This window comes from Bos indicus, chromosome 8, assembly GCF_029378745.1.
Source record: "Bos indicus isolate NIAB-ARS_2022 breed Sahiwal x Tharparkar chromosome 8, NIAB-ARS_B.indTharparkar_mat_pri_1.0, whole genome shotgun sequence".
Classification (NCBI taxonomy): domain Eukaryota; kingdom Metazoa; phylum Chordata; class Mammalia; order Artiodactyla; family Bovidae; genus Bos; species Bos indicus.
In genome coordinates, this window is record NC_091767.1 from 106,144,346 (window position 1) to 106,163,139 (window position 18,794).

Genomic DNA, 18,794 nt, shown 5'->3' on the forward strand with positions numbered 1-18,794 from the left:
TTTCTGTATTCTGGCAGTTTGTGGAGTTCTCTTTATTGTGGCGTTTCCTCACTGTGTGTGGGTTTGTACAGGTGGCTTGTCAAGGTTTCCTGGTTAGGGAAGCTTGTGTCGGTGTTCTGGTGGGTGGAGCTGTATTTCTTCTCTCTGGAGTGCAATGAAATGTCCAGTAATGAGTTATGAGATGTCTATAGTTTTGGGGTGGCTTTGGGCAGCCTGTATCTTGAAGCTCAGGGCTGTGTTCCTTTGTTGTTGGAGAATTTGTTTGGTATGTCTTGCCCTGGAACTTATTGGCCCTTGTGTGGTGCTTGGTTTCAGTGTCGGTATGGAGGCATTTGATGAGCTCCTGTCAATGAATGTTCCTTGGAGTCAGGAGTTCCCTGGAGTCAGGGTTTGGACTTAAGTCTCCTGCTTCCGGTTATCAGTCTTATGTTTACGGTAGTTTCAAAACTTCTCCTTCTATACAGCACCATTGATAAAACATCTACATTAAAGATGAAAAGTTTCTCTACAGTGAGGGTCACTCAGAGAGGTTCACAGGGTTACATGGAGAAGAGAAGAGGGAGGAGGGAGTTAGAGGGGACCCAAATGAGATGAGGTGAATCAATAGTGGAGAGAGTGGGCTAGCCAGTAGTCACTTCCTTATGTGCACTCCACAACTGGACCACTCAGAGATGTTCACGGGGTTATACAGAGAAGAAGGAGGAAGGTAACAGAGGTGGCCAGAAGGATAAAAGGGGGGAATGAAAAGGAGGGAGACAGATCCAGCCAGTAATCAGTTCCCTAAGTGTTCTCCACCGTCTGGAACACACAGAAATTCACAGAGTTGGGTAGAGTAGAGAGGGGTTAGGGAGGAGACACAGGCGACCTGGTGGAGAAAAAGGAGAGTCCAAAGGGAGAGAGAGCAGTCAAGCCAGTAATCTCACTCCCTAGTGAAAAATGGGTCCTGAAGATTGGGTCCTTAAAGGTACAAAATTGGTAACAAATACATAAAAGCAAAAATTAAAAATCTAGAGTAGAGTTTGGAATTTCAAAAATACGATGTTAAAGAAAAGAAGAAGGAAAAGAAAGAGAGAAAAAACGAACAAACAAAAACAAACAAGGTCGCGAAAATTATAAAGAAAGTACAGGTACAAAATTGATAACTAATACCAGAAAGCAAAAATTAAAAATCTAGAGTAGAGTTTGGAATTTCAAAAATACAATGTTAAAAAAAAAAAAAAAGAAGAAGAAGAAAAATAAAGAGAGAAAACAAACAAACAAATACGAACAATGTCACAAAAATTATAAAGAAAATACAGGTACAAAACTGATATCAAATACCAAAAAGCATAAATTAAAAATCTAGAGTAAAGTTTGGAATTTCAGATATACAATGTTATATAAAAGAAGAAGAGAAAGAAACAGAGAAGAAAAAAAAAAAGTCACAGAAAGTATATAAAAAAAAACTATAGGTACAAAATTGATAACATATACCAAAAAGCGAAAATTAAAAATCTAGAGTAGAGTTTGGAATTTCAAAAATACAATGTTAAAGAAAAGAAGAAAAAAAACAAAAACAAAAAAAAACAAAAAAAAACAAGGTCAAAAAATTATAAAATATATATATATGAAGTTTGCTGAAGAAGAAAAAAATAGGGTCTTTTTTTTTTTTTTTTTGCAAAGTAATAGGTTATAAAAGTGAAAATTAAAGGAACAATAGAGGACTTAAAATTTTTTTTTTAATTAAAAAAAAAGAAAGAAAGAATGATCGTAAAAATAATAAAAATATATCTAGGACTTTTTTTTTTTTTTGTGGGTGTTGTGGGTTCAGTTCATTTTTGGCTAGTTCCTTGGTCAGATTTATATTTCTCAAGATCTATAGGCCCCTTCCTATGTAGTCCGTAGTAACCACAGGGTTTTGATCTATTGCCTGTAGCTTCCAAGGCATTTCCCTCTGTTATATTTTCTTCTGTTTGCTAGTCTCTTCAGTATCTGGTTTCCGCCCTGACACAAAGGGCACGGTGGAGGACACTTTTTTTTTTTTTTTTTTAGGCTTACTTGTTCAGTCGCGCTGTGGGGAGGGAGGGAGGGATGCTGTAAACAAATAACACTGGCGTGGGCTCGCAGTGCCTCAGCCACCCTGGGTCTGCCCCCGCTCACGGCGCGTGTAGCCTCCCTGTCCACACTACTCGGACTCTAGGTTGTTCCGCCGGGAACAATCCGAGGCTGGCCCTGGGCTGCATGCACCTCCCAGGTCCAAGCCGCTCAGGTTCAGGCACTCGGGTAGTCCTCAGAGGCGCAGACTCAGTAGGGCCTGCGTTTTGTGCTCTTCCCAGGTCCGAGCAGCTCAGGTGATGAGGTGTTTGGCGAGCGCCAATGCTGCGACTTATCGCCTCCCCGCCACTCGGTTATCTGGGTGTAAAACCTGCGCACCTTCTCAGGCAGATGTTGACCGTCCAGACCCCCAAGAAGTTTTAGTTAGCAAAGAAGCCTGCTTACAGTTTTATAGATAATGTCTGTCTGGGGCTGCGATTGCCCCCTTCCAGCTCTGGCTGCCTGTCACCGGAGGGGGAAGATCTGCAGCCGGCTATCTCTGTTCAGTCCTTTGTTCCGTGCGCGGGCCTGGCAGTCTTAGGTTAGGGCTGGCTTTTCGCGTGGTAGATATCCCACAGTCTGGTTTGCTAGCCCAAATTATTTCGCTCAGATAGCGCTCAGGGTATTCAGGCCAGATTCTTACTCTCAGTGATGCAGCCCTCGCCGCGCCTCCCTGCCCAGTCCCGGCTTGCTAATGGCGGATGCAGGCGTCTGCTCTGCTTTCCGCTGCGGGAGTTACCGTAGGGCTCGCAATCTGCGAGTTTTAATTGTTTATTTATTTTTTCTCCCTGTTATGTTGCCCTCTGTGCTTCCAAAGCTCGGCACAGATTCGGCAGTGAGAAGGTTTCCTGGTGTTTGGAAACTTCTCTCTTTTTAAGATTCCCTTCCCAGGACGGAACTCCGTCCCTCCCTCTTTTGTCTCTTTTTTTTTGTTTTTAATATTTTTTCCTACCTCCTTTCGAAGAGTTGGGTTGCTTTTCTGGGTGCCTGATGTCCTCTGCCGGCATTCAGAAGTTGTTTTGTGGAATTTACTCAACGTTTAAATGCTCTTTTGATGAATTTGTGGGGGAGAAAGTGTTCTCCCCGTCCTACTCCTCCGCCATCTTCCCCCTGCCTTTTCTAAAACCAGCTTGAACATCTAGACGTTCACGGTTCACGTATTGCTGAAGCCTGGCTTGGAGAATTTTGAGCATTACTTTACTATCAAGTGAGATGAGTGCAATTGTGCGATAGTTTGAGCATTCTTTGGCATTGCCTTTCTTTGGGATTGGAATGAAAACTGACCTTTTCCAGCCACTGCTGAGTTTTCCAAATTTGCTGGCATATTGAGTGCAGCACTTTCACAGCATCATCTTTCAGGATTTGAAATAGCTCAACTGGAATTCCATCACCTCCATTAGCTTTGTTCGTAGTGATGCTTTCTAAGGCCCATTTGACTTCATATTCCAGGATGTCTGGGTCTAGCTGAGTGATCACACCATCATCATAATCTGGGTCATGAAGATGTTTTTTGTACAGTTCTTCTGTGTATTCTTGCCACCTCTTCTTAATATCTTTTGCTTCTGTTAGGTCCATACCATTTCTGTCCTTTATCAAGCCCATCTTTGCATGAAATGTTCCCTTGGTATCTCTAATTTTCTTGAAGAGATCTCTAGTCTTTCCCATTCTGTTTCCCTCTATTTTGTTGCATTGATCACTGAGGAAGGCTTTCTTATCTCTCCTTGATATTCTTTGGAACTCTGCATTCAAATGGGAATATCTTTCCTTTTCTCCTTTGTTTTTGCTTCTATTCTTTTCACAGCTATTTGTAAGTCCTCCCCAGACAGCCATTTTGCTTTTTTGCATTTCTTTTCCATGGGGATGGTCTTGATCCCTGTCTGCTGTACAATGTCACAAACCTCCTTTCATAGTTCATCAGGTACTCTATCTATCAGATCTAGTCCCTTAAATCTATTTCTCACTTCCACTGTATAATCATAAGGGATTTGATTTAGGTCATACCTGAATGGTCTACTGGTTTTCCCTACTTTCTTCAATTTAAGTCTGAATTTGGCCATAAGGAGTTCATGATCCGAGCCACAGTCAGCTCCCGGTCTTGTTTTTGCTGACTGTATAGAGCTTCTCCATCTTTGGCTGCAAAGAATATAATCAATCTGATTTCAGTGATGACCATCTGATGATGTCCATGTGTAGAGTCTTCTCTTGTGTTGTTGGAAGAGGGTGTTTGCTATGACCAGTGTATTCTCTTGGCAAAACTCTTTTAGCCTTTGCCCTGCTTCATTCTGTATTCCAAGGCCAAATTTGCCTGTTACTCCAGGTGTTTCTTGCCTTCCTACGTTTGCATTCCAGTCCCCTATAATGAAAAGGACATCTTTTTTGGGTGTTAGTTCTAAAAGGTCTTGTAGGTCTTCATAGAACCATTCAAGTTCAGCTTCTTCAGCATTACTGGTTGGGGCATAGACTTGGATTACTGTGATATTGAATGGTTTGCCTTGGAAACAAACAGAGATCATTCTGTCACTTTTGAGATTGCACCCAAGTACTGCATTTCGGACTCTTGTTGACCATGATGGCCACTCCATTTCTTCTAAGGGATTCCTGCCCACAGTAGTAGATATAATGGTCATCTGAGTTAAATTCACCCATTCCAGTCCATTTTAGTTCACTGATTCCTAGAATGTCAACGTTCACTCTTGCCATCTCCTGTTTGACCACTTCCAATTTGCCTTGATTCATGGACTTGACATTCCAGGTTCCTATGCAATATTGCTCTTTACAGTATCGGACCTTGCTTCTATCACCAGTCACATCTACAACTTGGTATTGTTTTTGCTTTGGCTCCGTCCCTTCATTCTTTCTGGAGTTATTTCTCCACTGATCTCCAGTAGTATATTGGGTACCTACCGACCTGGGGAGTTCCCCTTTCAGTATCCTATCATTTTGCCTTTTCATACTGTTCATGGGGTTCTCAAGGCAAGAATACTGAAGTGGTTTGCCATTCCCTTCTCCAGTGGACTACATTTTTTGTTCACTGCTATGTCCCCAGTGCCTAGAAAACTGTCCAACTACTCAATATGTGTCAGTCAAAAGAATGAATAAAGGAATCTACTTGAAGCTCTCCATACATTATCTCATTTAATCCCAACAACAGAGTTGTGGGTTAGACAATATTTTCATGCTCTAGTATTCAGAGAGAGGAAGTGTCTTGCTAAAAAATGGCCAGTTAGCTTGGACCTGATAGCCAACATCTCCCCTTTTAAGGTAAAAAAAAAAAAAAAAAAAAAAGTTCTGGGGATCTAGTGTACAGAATACTCAACAATACCGTTGTATCTTGAAAACTCCTGAGTGAGTAGATCTTAAATGTTATCACCATATACACACAAAGAAGGTAAGAATGTGAGGTGGTAGAGGCGTTAAGGAACCTTATTATGGTAATCATTTTGCCCTATATATATGGATTAAATCATCACATTTTACACCTAAAACTTAAACAACTTTATGTGCCAATTATATTTCAATAAAGATGAAAAAATGATAAAGAACACCCAGCAAGGAAGAGGTAGATAGGATCTGAGCTCAGGGCTGTCTGGTGACATGCAGACTCTTTGCTTTGCTGAAATTGGATTAGGCATTTTCTGTGGTCCTTTCTGAGATGCTGTGGTTTTACCAGAATCTGCTTCCCTGTCAGCCAATGACAGCACGTAGTTTATCCACCAATGGGACTTATGGACACTTTGCATAAAGCCCCTCGTCAACGACTCAGAAGCCATGATTCTTCAGACGGAAGGAGTGCAGACCCTTTGCACCCCATACCTTCTCCGCCCCCCAGCCCTGCCCATGGCTTACCGGTTTCTGGGTCGCAGAGCTGCTCACAGGCATCTGTGGTCCTCTGTCCGCAGAGGTCCCTCACCCACGGGGAGGTCGCATTGATCTGGTAATACAGGGACAGCTTGGCTGGGTTTAACCAGTCAGAGATGTCCAGGTAGCTCCCTTCACTCACCACAAAGCTGCTCCCTGTAGGGGGACAGAGAGAAAGACAGCTACTTTCTGCGTGATTTCCGGACACAAGTGTCTTGCTGCTGATGTACAGGGCAGGAAAGGAGACAGGTACATACAGCCACTCCCCTCACCACAGGTCCTCTGTTGTCGCAGATCTACACACCTTCACAGAGCATTTACAGTGTGCAAGTTATGGTGTGAGCAACAGACGGAGACAGATAAGTCAGACATGAGAGACAGTTCTGCCGAGTGCTTGGGAGTCAGGCCCTCAAGACTGACAGAGACCTGAGTTCAAATCCCAGATCCGCCATTACCAGCCCTAGACTCTGGGGAAGCCGCTCACTCCCTCTGGGTCTTGGCCACATTGTCTGTAAATGTGAATACTAACAGAACCCACCCCGGTGTTGTGAAAATGAAATAAATTAACGTGGATAAAGTGCTTAGCCAGTGCCTGATTTGTCCTAGGAAAGAATGATTGAGTGCATTAAGTTCCCTGCATACAAACAAGTTCTGTTCCCAGAGCACACTCGTAAGCCCAGTTTGTTCATAAGTCCAACAGGGTGAGCCTTGTACCCAACTTTTACAGATGATGACATTCACGTGAACTAACTGATATGACTGGACATGTGAACGCACGTTCGCATCTTTGAAAGTTCGCAACTTGAAGGTTCGTTTGTTGAAGACTTACTGTATTAAAATTTAAAATACAAAAAGTTTTTGTTTTTGTCATCCATGCATCCCTCTTGAAACAGGTCACTAATAGTCCACAGGGGATAAGCAGATGACATCCATGGGAAATACTGGCTGAGTGTAAGGGAAATGGCATGGTGGCCCCCTGGCTTAGGTTGTTTTATTTTATTGTATGAGGGATAGAGAACGAGGGTGAGAGAGAAAAGGATGATTCAAAAGATCTGTAGCACCTCCAAAACAAAAAGCACCACCCATGCGATGGAAAATTCGTTAATGCTGGGAAACAATAAGGAAAGGTGGAGCTTGGGGTGAGCTGGGTGCTGCGGGCTCCATTCACAGGGAGCACCTGCAGCCCAGCTCCAGCCAGCTCAGGTCAAATGTGTCCAAAGGTAAGTGGTGCTAGGTTTTCATGAGAAGAGGCAGAAAATTCAGATTTTTGCTGTGATCAACCAGTTTGAAAATGATGGTTGAAATTTGTTCTTTAAAGCTTATGTAGGCCAAACAAAAGACTCTAACTTGGCAATCTAGGCTCCAAAATTGCTCCTTTTTAACATGCATATACACAGACACATATATACAGACAGCCATATGTGGATTAACACACACATATACACACGCATATGTGTGTGTGCATGCTCAATTGCTCAGTCGTGTTTGACTCTTTGGAACCCTATGGACTGTAGCCCTCCAGGCTCCTCTGTCCATGGGATTCTCCAGACAAGAATACTGGAATGGGTTGCCATTTCCTTCTCCAGGGGATCTTCCCAAATCAGGGACTGAATGCACGTCTCTTGCATCTCCTGCACTGGCAGGCAGCTTCTTCATCACTAGCACCACCTGGGAAACCCACATACACGTGAACTACATACATATTTCCTTTGGGGTCCTGTAACAGAAGTCCACTGAAGGTGATGGCACATTAGTCATACCCAGTGAGAGTATATATGTAGCAATACAGTGAAAGTGGAATTTCATGGGGGGAAAGAGGGATAAAAATAGTTCAAATAGGATCACAAATAGGCTTCACAAAGCTGGACACAGAACCACAAAGTGGTTCTAGATTTATGGCAGACCTAGAGACCTCAGCAGGAGGAGATTTTAAATTGTTTCAAAATTAGCATGACTCAGCTTCTCTCCCTGCATTGCCTTCTCTCTATATCACTATCAAGTGAAAAAAAAATCTTTCATGAATGCAACTTAAATTTTCCAAAGAAGGACTCAGTTAATAGACATCCTGCGGATTTGGCAGCAACCTGTCAGGTCACATCAGACCCTGCCAGCTAACCAATGGTCAGGCTCATCTTGGCTCTGGTACCCAGCTGTGGGCCAATGAAGTGAGCAGAGAGCGAGGACCACTTCAGATACTACTTGGCTGCCAGGAGCTAAGATACTCTGAAAAGGACGCAAGCATGGCAGGCAATGTTATCTTCTCTAATTCACACATGCGGTATGATTTATATCATCATACAGAAAGAGTTTCTAAATAAAAGCACAGTGGACAACATGGTTTTGGTGAGAATGAAGTGACTCTGTGTGAAAAGCATAAGGAGTAGATGGCATCAGGCTCAGAGATAAGGGAATGACCACATTTGAAGTTAGCCTTCAAATCCTTGGCAGCTAAAGGGAATAAAAAAAAAAATAAAGAACAAGAAGAAGAAGTCTGCTGGATTCCATATTTCAAATTTTCTGGCAAGGAATGATATGCAAATCTATCTACAAAGCCATATTTTCCCCTCTGGAACTAAGCCCAAGCAGAAACATGTCACACGGATCCATGTGCAAGGCGCCGAATGTCAGTATCAACTACAGACTTTTCTTTTGAAAAGCACAGTCATGCTGTTTAAATGGATAATTCTTGTATTTATTCTCACTAAAGACTGAGGGATGGATATTGAATTATGTCCCAGGGCTGAGTTTGGCTAATCCCACTAGTTTAGGGAAGTGACACAGCACGGGGATGAAGAGAACAGAGCTGGCAAGACAGGTACTGAGATCTTCAGTCCGCTACCTACTGGTTCTGTAAGCTTGGACAAGAAAACACATCTCCGTCAAAGCCTGAGAAAGAGGTAGATATTGATTTTCCTTTCACAGGGTTAAAAAAAAAAAAAAAAAAAGATAAAGATTAAATGAGACAATGCATTTGTCTCGGGTCAGGTTCACCAGAAATCAGACTCAAAGTCAGACAGTGGGATGCAGGAGGTTTTGGGGGGTGTTCTCTTGTAGGGACATGAGCAAAGTGGGATGGGGCAGAGGGAGAAGGGGGATTGCATGCAGTTACAGCCGAGGCCATGGGAAGCACTGGAGCAAAGATGGTCCTTTAGACTTGTAATCCAAATCAAGACAAAGGTGTTAGGTCTTTGTATCTCCAACACTAACCATCATAGGGGCAGAGACATCCCTGGGAAGGGATCAAAGTTCCGGTGAAATAGTCCATTTCAATGGAGGGCATTTCTTCAAGAAAGACTCAGAGTGTTCAACCGTCAACATTTCAGGCAGCTGGAGGAATGAGTGCCCGTGTTCTAATAAGAGATTTGGAAGCAGTGTCACAACATCCACTACAGTATGTGAAGTCCCTGGCACATGGGGAAATCTCAACTTGCTGGAGCTATTTTGACTACTATTTAAATTTCTTTTGATCTTGGAAGCTCTGAAGGCAATAGTGATTAACAGATCTTTTCAAATATGAGAAACATGATTCTCTTCGGAAGTGACTCACCCAAAAGCAAGTTGTCCTCAATGTCTTTAAAAAAGATAATATGTTGGTTTTAATGACAGAAGGGAGTTACTATCCTTTGAACATACTATTGGGTCCAGATCCTGGGATGAGCATTCACTTAATCCTTACAAGAGCCTGGCAGAATAAGTATGGCCACCTTTTACAGATAGGCAACATAAGGTTCAGAGAGACAGATTGATTTAGTCAAATTTGCACAACTAGTAAGTGGCCAAAGTAGAAGCTTAACCCAAGTTTTTCAGCATCCAAAGCTAGGACATGCCCATTACCCCGGATTATCTCGAGAATCGAGGCTGTGGTTGGGTATGAGGCAGAGTTGCCTTCCTTGGTCCTTCTACTCCTCTTTGGGTAGTCTGTACCTCCCCCTTCAGCGTGTCCCTATCGTGGTGAAGGGCTTCCGCTTTCTCTGACACACTGTGACCTCCTGCAGGAAAGAAATCATGACTCATTCATCAGTCCTTATCAATCCAGCCCCCAGTAAAAGATACGGCACATACTAGGAGTTTGGTGAGCATCTGTTGAATGAAATAATGAAATTAAAGTCCCATGCTTGACTAGAGGAAAGTGTAGCTCACTTTATGATGGAATTAGGAAGCAGATATGCTTCTGCCTTGATCCTGAAACTTATTTATTTATTTTTCTCATCCTGTGCGGCTTCTCAGGTGGCTCTAGTGGTAAAGAGCCCATCTTCTGATGCAGGAAACATAAGAGACTCAGGTTCGATCCCTGGGTTGGGAAGACCCCTTGGAGGAGGATATGGCAACCCGCCCCCGCCCAGTATTCTTGCCTGGAGAATCCCATGGACAGAGGAGTCTGGTGGGTTACAGACCATAGTGTCGTACAGAGTCAGACATGAATGTAGCAACTTAGCATGCACGTGTGCACGCACGCATGGGAGTCAGAATGCAAGACTAGCCCTTCAGAGTCTCCCTAATTGCAAACCAAAACTTGAAATCTGCCATCATGGCTTCTGAGCTCTTGTTCACCCAGAGAACTGAACTTCTGCTGTGGATGATGAAAGTAGAGATGCTAGAGGGACTCAGTATGAAGGGGCAAGGATATGCACCAGAGAGCAGCCACCCAGAGAGTGAGAGAAAGTGACTGAGAAGTCTAATCAAGGTGTAAACCATGTCCATTCATCCAACACTCATTAAACCGCTCTGAGTAAGAAATAGACATAAAGATTCAAAGACAGACTGACTCCAGCAATAAAACTGTGGAATAACAAGGGAGATCAAATGTATGCAGTGGGTGCTCAGTGGCTCAGTCGTGTCTGACTCTTTGTGACCCCATGGACTATAGCCTGCCAGGCTCTGCTGTCCATGGGATTCTCCAAGCAAGAATACTGGAGTGGGTAGCCATCCCTTTCTCCAGGGGATCTTCCCAAATCAGGGATTAAATCCGGGTCTCCTTCATTGCAGGTGGATTCTTTACCATCTGAGCCACCAGGGAAGCCCAATGTATGCAGAGGTAGATACAATACATCCTCCATAAGGAGACCCCGGTTTGATTGCTGGGTCAGAAAGACCCGTTGGAGAAGGGATAGGCTACCCACTCCAGTATTCTTGGGCTTCCCTTGTGGCTCAGCTGGTAAAGAATCTGCCTCCAATGTGGGAGATCTGGGTTTGATCCCTGGAGAAGGGAAAGGCTACCCACTCCAGTTTTCTGGCCTGGATAATTCCATGGACTATATAGTCCATGGGGTTGCAAAGACTTGGACACGACTGAGTGACTATTACTTTCATTTCCCACAAAAACATCTATATCTGTTTCATTGACTACACTAAGGCCTTTGACTGTGTGAATCACAACAAACTGTAGAAAATTCTTCAAGAGATGGGAATACCAGACCACCTTACCTGCCTCTTGAAAAATCTCTATGCAGGTCAAGAAGCAACAGTTAGAACTGGACATGAAACAATGGCCTGGTTCACAATTGGAAAAGGAGTACATCAAGGCTGTATATTGTCACCCTGCTTATTTAACTTATATGCAGAGTACATCATGAGAAATGTCAGGCTGGATGAATCATAAACTAGAATCAAGGTTGCCAAGAGAAATATCAACAACTTCAGATATGCAGACGATACCAGCCTTATGGCAGAAAGTGAAGAGGAACTAAAAAGCCTGTTGATGAAGGTGAAACAGGAGAGTGAAAAAGTTGACTTAAAACTCAACATTCAAAAAATCTAACATCATGGGATCTTGTCCCATCACTTCATGGCAAGTAAATGGGGAAACAATGGAAACAGAGGTAGATTTTATTTTCTTGGGCTCAAAATCACCACCGATGGTGACTGAAATTAAAAGACACCTACTCCTTGGAAGCAAAGCTGTGACAAACCTAGACAGCGTATTAAAAAGCAGAGACATCACTTTGCTGACAAAGTTCCATCTAGTCAAAACTATGGTTTTTCCAGTAGTCATGTATAGATGTGAGAGTTGGAACATAAAGAAGGCAGAGTGATGAAAAATTGATGCCTTTGAACTGTGGTGCTGGAGAAGACCCTTGAGAGTTCCTTGGCCTGCAAGGAGATCAAACCAGTACACCCTAAAGGAAATCAACCCTGAATATGCATTGGAAGGACTGGTGTTGGAGCTGAATCTCTAATACTTTGGCCACCTGATGCAAAAAGCTGATCTACCGGAAAAGACCCTGATCCTGGGACAAATTGAGGGTAAGAGGAGAAAGGGGCAACAGAGGACAAGATGGTTGGATGGCATCACTGACTTAGTGGACATGATTTTAAGCAAACTCTGGGAGACAGAGAAGGACAGGGAAGCCTGGCATGCTGTAGTCCATGGAGTTGCAAGAATCAGACATGACTTAGTGACTAAACACCAAAAGAGTGCTGTGAGAACTGCCTGAAAGTGATGAGCATGTATATATAAAGTGAAAGTGAAGTCGCTCAGTCATGTCCGACTCTTTGTGACCCCATGGACTGTAGCCTATCACACTCCTCCGTCCATGGGATTTTCCAGGCAAGGGTACTGGAGTGGGTTGCCATTTCCTTCTCCAGAGGATCTTCCCAACCCAGGGATTGAAGCCGAGTCTCTCGCATTGTAGGCAGATGCCTTACCGTCTGGGCCACCAGGGAAGTCAAGTAGATATAAGGCAAAGGTAAAGGGGGAATTGGAGAGGAATTCAAAGTGTAGCTTAAAGACTACACTTCGAAGAAGTGCAATAAAGCTACACTTTTAAGAATGCAATAGAGATCAACAAACTAGACAAAAGTTGAGGTGGAATTTGCTTCTGAAGACTTGTGTTCAGATCCAGCTCAATGCCTCTTAATCTCTTTAATAATTACAAAGTAGCTGACTCAACTAACGGCTGTATATGCTGTCAAAGATTCATTCACTCGTACCTTTGTCCATTTAACAAATAAAGCACCTATTAAGTGTTATTTCCTATCCTTATGCTCTGGATGACCAAAATATGGTGTCCGCCCATGAGAACTTACTGTCCAGGAAGGAAGAGAGGAAGTTCAAGGTGGCAAATCTTATGACAAACTATGTCTTTCAATCCTCCTTTTCTTATCTTCCCATCTAGATTGAGAATTTCTTGAAGACCACGCCTTATATAACTATAGTCACCAGAGTGCTTACAGTGTGGTGGACGTTCTGAAGGTGTGTGTGTGTGTTGGTTGTTAGGGTGTGTGTGTGTAGAATGAGGGTGGGCGAATGGAAAGAGTCGTAAGTCACAGAGAAGCAAGCAATTCTCCCTGGGTAAATTCTAGCAGTACTTCAAGAATAAATCCATAGGAAAGGAATAAAAACACCTTTCTCCAGGTGTTTCATACACCTTTAGCTTTCCAATGGACCCCTACTTTATTTTCTTGACTTAGGACCAAAAATATCCCTGTTTGGATGCTCTGAGATTCTTCATGCTCACATCAATTTCCTCAGAGAGCAATGACTCTGAAATGAATCTCTTCCAAAATCTCAACTTCAAAATGTCATGTTTCCTTATTTTTAAATATATACGTATTTTTCTCCCCCTGGCTGTAGGAATATACATCATCTAATTAGCCAAATGGATTTTCAGTTCAGCCCAATCGTTTCCTTATCTCGCATCTGAAGCTCAGCATTGCTCAGAGGACTGCATGGGCATGGAGGTCCTTATTAACTCTGATCTTCAATTACATTGATTATAAGCCTGCTCCTGTAATTGTGCAGCATAGATCAGGGGTGAGCCGGGGAGCTCGGGACACTCCGTGGTAGAGTCGGGAGAGCCAGAGGCACATCAGCCCCCAAAGACATAGAAAGCTATGGATGAGAACTAAAAATACCCCGGAAGGAGGTGTCACCAGACAGAACCGCCTGGGCAGCCAGACAGCAGTGCAAACCCCTTTTGTGACACCTCCCATCATGACACAGACCTTCGAAAACCGTGGAGAGAAGATTTGAAAAGAAGGCTCTGGTCATGGTGGACAATGAGGAGCCAAAGAGGGAAGGACTGCATGGCTGAAAGATGGTCTTCACAAATGAAGCTCAGGGAACTCTTTTAGCCTGAAGTGTTCAGCTCTCCCGTCTGTCCCCTCTTTCTTTGGGTGTCATACAATCACAGGTTTCCTTCTCTCTGTTACATCATGTAACTCCACGATGACCCCATCTGACTTGGACCTGGGGGGACTGTCTTTCCAGGCACAGGAAGGAAGATAAATTATGGGGGAGCAGAAATGAGGAGCCCGTCTCACCTTCAGCCCCACAAGATCCCTGAAAAATGCACTCCGTCCTACCTCACCCCTGACGCCCCATCCACAGAACCCCAAGCCAGGCCTGAATGCATTCTGCCACCAGCCTTGGACTGAACACTACTTAAGGGGTGATCACTCTGTAGACGTGAGGTTAAAGACAACAGCTCAAGGGTTTGTGAGAGTGAGCAGAGACCACGTGGTAGCTGGGGGTACTCAGTCTTGGGGAGACAGCAACAGCTCCTCTAGGGTCATGGGGTAGGAGGGTGGAGGTGGTTCTTGTACAGTCATCTCTGAAAAAGGAATCTGCCACAAACTTCAGTGCCTAACCTGAACTTCTCCTGGCCACTCTTGTTCTTTCTGTCATTCTGTTCTCTTCTCCTTGGATCAACTTCAACCTGTTTCTCTGGAATGTCTCTACCTGTCATGGGTTGACTTGAGTCCACCCTGAAATTCCTTAGTTGAAGTTCTAATGTCTAGTGCCTCAGAATGTGACTGTACTTGATGACACGACCTTTTAAGTTGTTTTTTTTTTTTTTAATTATTATTATTATTGTGGAAAAAGTCACATAAAACATACTATTTTAACCATACTTAACCGGTCAGTTCAGGGGCACCAAGTATATTCACAGTATCATGCACCTCTCATCATCATCCATCTCTGAATTTCTCACCTTCCTAAACTCCCCAGTTTAGCTAATGTCCGCATACACCCCTTCTCACCCCACCCATGTCCGGGGCATCTATCAATGTACTTTCAGACCATGAATTTGACTATTCTAGGCACCTCACATTGTAGTTTAGTTGCTAAGTCGTGTCCAACTCTTTTGCGACCCCATGGACTATAGCCCACCAGGCTCCTCTGGCCATGGGGTTTCCCAGGCAAGAATACCAGAGTGAGTTGCCATTTCCTTCTCCAGGGGATCTTCCTGACCCAGGGGTCAACCCCGAGTCTCCTGCATTGGCAGGCAAATTCTTTACCACTGTCACCAGGGAAGTCAAGGTATCTCATATGGGTGGAATCAAATAGTATTTGTCTGTACCTCATGTCTATTGCAACCCACTCCAGTGTTCTTGCCTGGAGAATCCCAGGGACAGAGGAGCCTAGTGGCCTGCCATCTATGGGGACTCACAGAGTCGGACATGGCTGAAGCAACTTAGCAGCAGCAGCAGCATGTCTATTGTAATGACAGGATCTTTAAAGAGATAATTATGGTTAAAGGAAGTCATGAGGGTGAGCCTACTTTCTATTAAAACTGCAGATGTCCTTCCAAGAAAAAGAGATTAGGATACAAACACCCACAGAAGGAAGACCATGTGAAGACCAGGGAGAAGACAGCCATCAGACAGGCATCGCCAAGCCCAGGAGAGAGGTCCTCAAAAGAAACTGACCCTGACAACACCTTGATCTCGGATGTTAGCCTCCAGAACCGTGAGGAAATAAATGTCTGTTGTTTCAGCCACATCACCTGTGGAACTCTCTTATGTCAGCCAGAGCAAACTGATGTATTACCTCTTTTTTGACAGCGACTTATCTTTTAAGCCTGGCATTTGCTCGATTTAATAACTTTTTATTTTGTGTCATGGGTCCCCATGGATCATTTCTCAGAATAAAATTTTCAAATATATAAAACATAATGCATAGTATTATAGAGGAAACCGATAACTGAAATACAGTTCTATCTGTGGGCCCCGTGGGGGTTCGTGGGGTCCAGGATACAAACCCTCATTTGAGCGAAGCTATTTTCATTCATTCCACAGGTGCCCAGTCTACTGCCTGACCTGGTTCCTAGCACTCCCAACATCACTGGATGGGAGAGGGAACAGCAGCTTGGTTGTGAAAGTGAAAGTCACTCAGTCACATCCAACTCTTTGTGACCCCATGGACTATACAGTCCATGGAATTCTCTAGACCAGAATACTGGAATGGGTAACCTTTCCCTTCTCCAGGGGATCTTTTCAACCCAGGGATCGAACCCAGGTTTCCCGCATTGCAGGCGGATTCTTTACCAGCTGAGCCACAATGGAAGCCCACTATACATAAAATAGGTAAGCATTAGTGACCTAGTATATAGCAGGGAACTGTACGCAACATCTTTTCATGTGTGCATGCTAAGTCGCTTCAGTTGTGCCTGACTCTTTGAGACCCTATGGACTATAGCCCTCCAGGCTCCTTTGTTCGTGGGATTCTCCAGGTAAGAATACTGGAGTGGGTTGTCATGCCCTCCTCTGGGGACGTTCCTGATCCAGGGATCTCTTATGTCTCCTGCACTGGCAGGCAGGTTCTTTACCACTAGCACCACCAGGGATGGCTTCCCTGGTGGCTCAGACAGTAAAGAATCTGCCTGCAATGCGGGACACCTAGGTTCGATCCCTGGGTTGGGAAGATTCCCTGGAGGAGGGCATGGTCACCCACTCCAGTATTCTTGCCTGGAGAATTCCCGTGGACAGAGGAACCTGGTGGGCTACAGTCCATGGGGTCACAAAGAGTCAGACACGACTGAGCAACTGAATACGACACAGCACAGTACCACCTGGGAAGCCCCATTATCTTGCAATAACCTATAATGGAAAATAATCTGAAAAATAATACTAACTGTTCACTTTGCCATACACTTGAAACTAACACAACATTGCAAATTAACGAAGCTTCAATAAAAATTAAATTAAAAAAGAATAAAAGAGTAGATTCCATGGAAATAAGCTGTCATAAGCTAGAGATCCCTCAATGGGAAAATGAAATGTTAATATATTTGTGAAGCCCATGTCATATAAGAGACACTGAAGAATCCATCACTAGATGTCCCAGAAAAGGAAGCATGGATATAGACAGCCCACTGGTATTCTATGTTAGAAAAAGACATACTTCCAAGTAAACTTGTTTCCAAGTGTTGCTCCCTCTCCCCATATAGAGGTCAGGCAATTGTTGTGTTTCTACCACTTTCTGTCTTTCCCACCTCAAATTGTGATCAAAGTCTGGCTAAAACAGATTGCCACAGAATTCCACAGGCTTTTACATATGCCTGCTCTTGCTTCATAGCTGAGTTAGGGGTGTTTGAGTCTGAACAAAAGAGGTTTGAAGTGTTGAAATCTCAAAAAATAATTTCTCTTCCCAGGGATATAACAATTTGGTATCAAGCTAGGCAGCAGGGAAAAATAACAAAGTCATAAAACGCTTCTTGTTTTTCTTTAAGTAACTTAAAATTTTAAAGAATAATTGAGGAGATTAAAAGCAGCTATTTACTTTTAATTTAATAATTCAGTTGTTTTGTCTCCCTTTCTTTTAAAAAAAATGTCTTCATTAATTCATTGGGAATTTATGCATCAAACCCAATCTTGGTATCAGATTTCTTTTTGATCTAAGATCAGTGCTTCTTGAATGAACCTGATAGACAGTTGCTCAGAAAACTCAAAGATCCTTTAGCTCTGCTTTGCTAATACTGAAAAACTTTCTTCTCTGTCAGTTGCTCACATAAGACATGAACTTGGGTGGAAGGCAAAGGTCTGGATTTTGGAGTCAAACAAGCATGGATTACATCCTAGCCCAGGCATTCGATAACTGTGTGACCTTGGAACAAATCACTTAATCTTGGCAGGACTCCTCAATTTCCATATGTCTACAATAGGAATAGTTATTTCATGGAGCTTCTATGACTATTAAATAAAATATATTTGAATTGCCTAAGGACAGGACTGTGCCTGGCTAGGGCCTCTGCATTGCACTATTCCAGGGAATAAAACTTACACAGCAAAAATGCATTCTATGCATAATTATATTAATACTTCTATCCATGTGTTCAGTCACTCAGTTGCGTCTGACTCTGTGCCCCCATGGACTGGAGTCTGCCAGACTCCTATGTCCATAGAATTTATTCAGGCAGGAATCCTGTCCTGAATATTCATTGGAAGGACTGATGCTGAAGCTGAAATTCCAATACTTTGGCCACTTGATGTGAAGAACTGATTCCTTAGAAAAGACCGTGATGCTGGGAAAGACTGAAGGCAGGAGGAGAAGGGGACAACAGAGGATGAGATGGTTGGATGGCATCACCAACTTGATGGACATGAGTTTGAGCAAGCTCTGGGAGTTGGTGATGGACAGGGAAGTGTGGCGTGCTGCAGTCCATGGGGTCGCAAAGAGCCAGACATGACTGAGCAACAGAACTGAACTGAAGAATCCTGTAGTGGGCTCCCATTTCCTACTCCAGGGGATCTTCCTGATTCAGGGATCAAACCCATGTCTCTTGCATCTCCTGCACTGGCAGATGGATTCTTTTCCACTAGCACCACCCGGGAAGCCCTTGTCTATACATATACATTATCATGTATTTCATATATACAACTGTATAATTGAGTGTGTCTATGTATATATGCTTGCATATGTTTACATACACATAAACACAGATAATTCTGTGAAAAATTGTATCCTAAGTAGATGTTACTCCTGGAGTTGTGCAACTTGGTAGTCTTGCCTGGGAAAGAGTCAGACAATAGATTTATTTTAAAAAAGGAAAACTTTCTTCCATCTACCCAAGGATGCTCATTTCCTCTGTGTGGATTCATGGCTTATCTCAATAGCACCTCCTCTGATTTTCTCAGTTTCC

General features: G+C 43.4%; 1 protein-coding gene across 3 annotated transcripts in view; it reads right to left on the reverse strand.

Annotated features, from left to right (window-relative positions):
• Positions 1–18,794, reverse strand: part of ASTN2 (astrotactin 2) — a 1,047,731-nt gene that overhangs the window by 593,369 nt on the left and 435,568 nt on the right. For all 3 annotated transcript variants that reach the window (XM_070795372.1, XM_019966821.2, XM_070795370.1), the window contains one exon: positions 5,920–6,087. In XM_070795372.1, the coding sequence (XP_070651473.1) occupies positions 5,920–6,087 (168 nt within the window). The remainder of the gene's footprint in view (positions 1–5,919; positions 6,088–18,794) is intronic.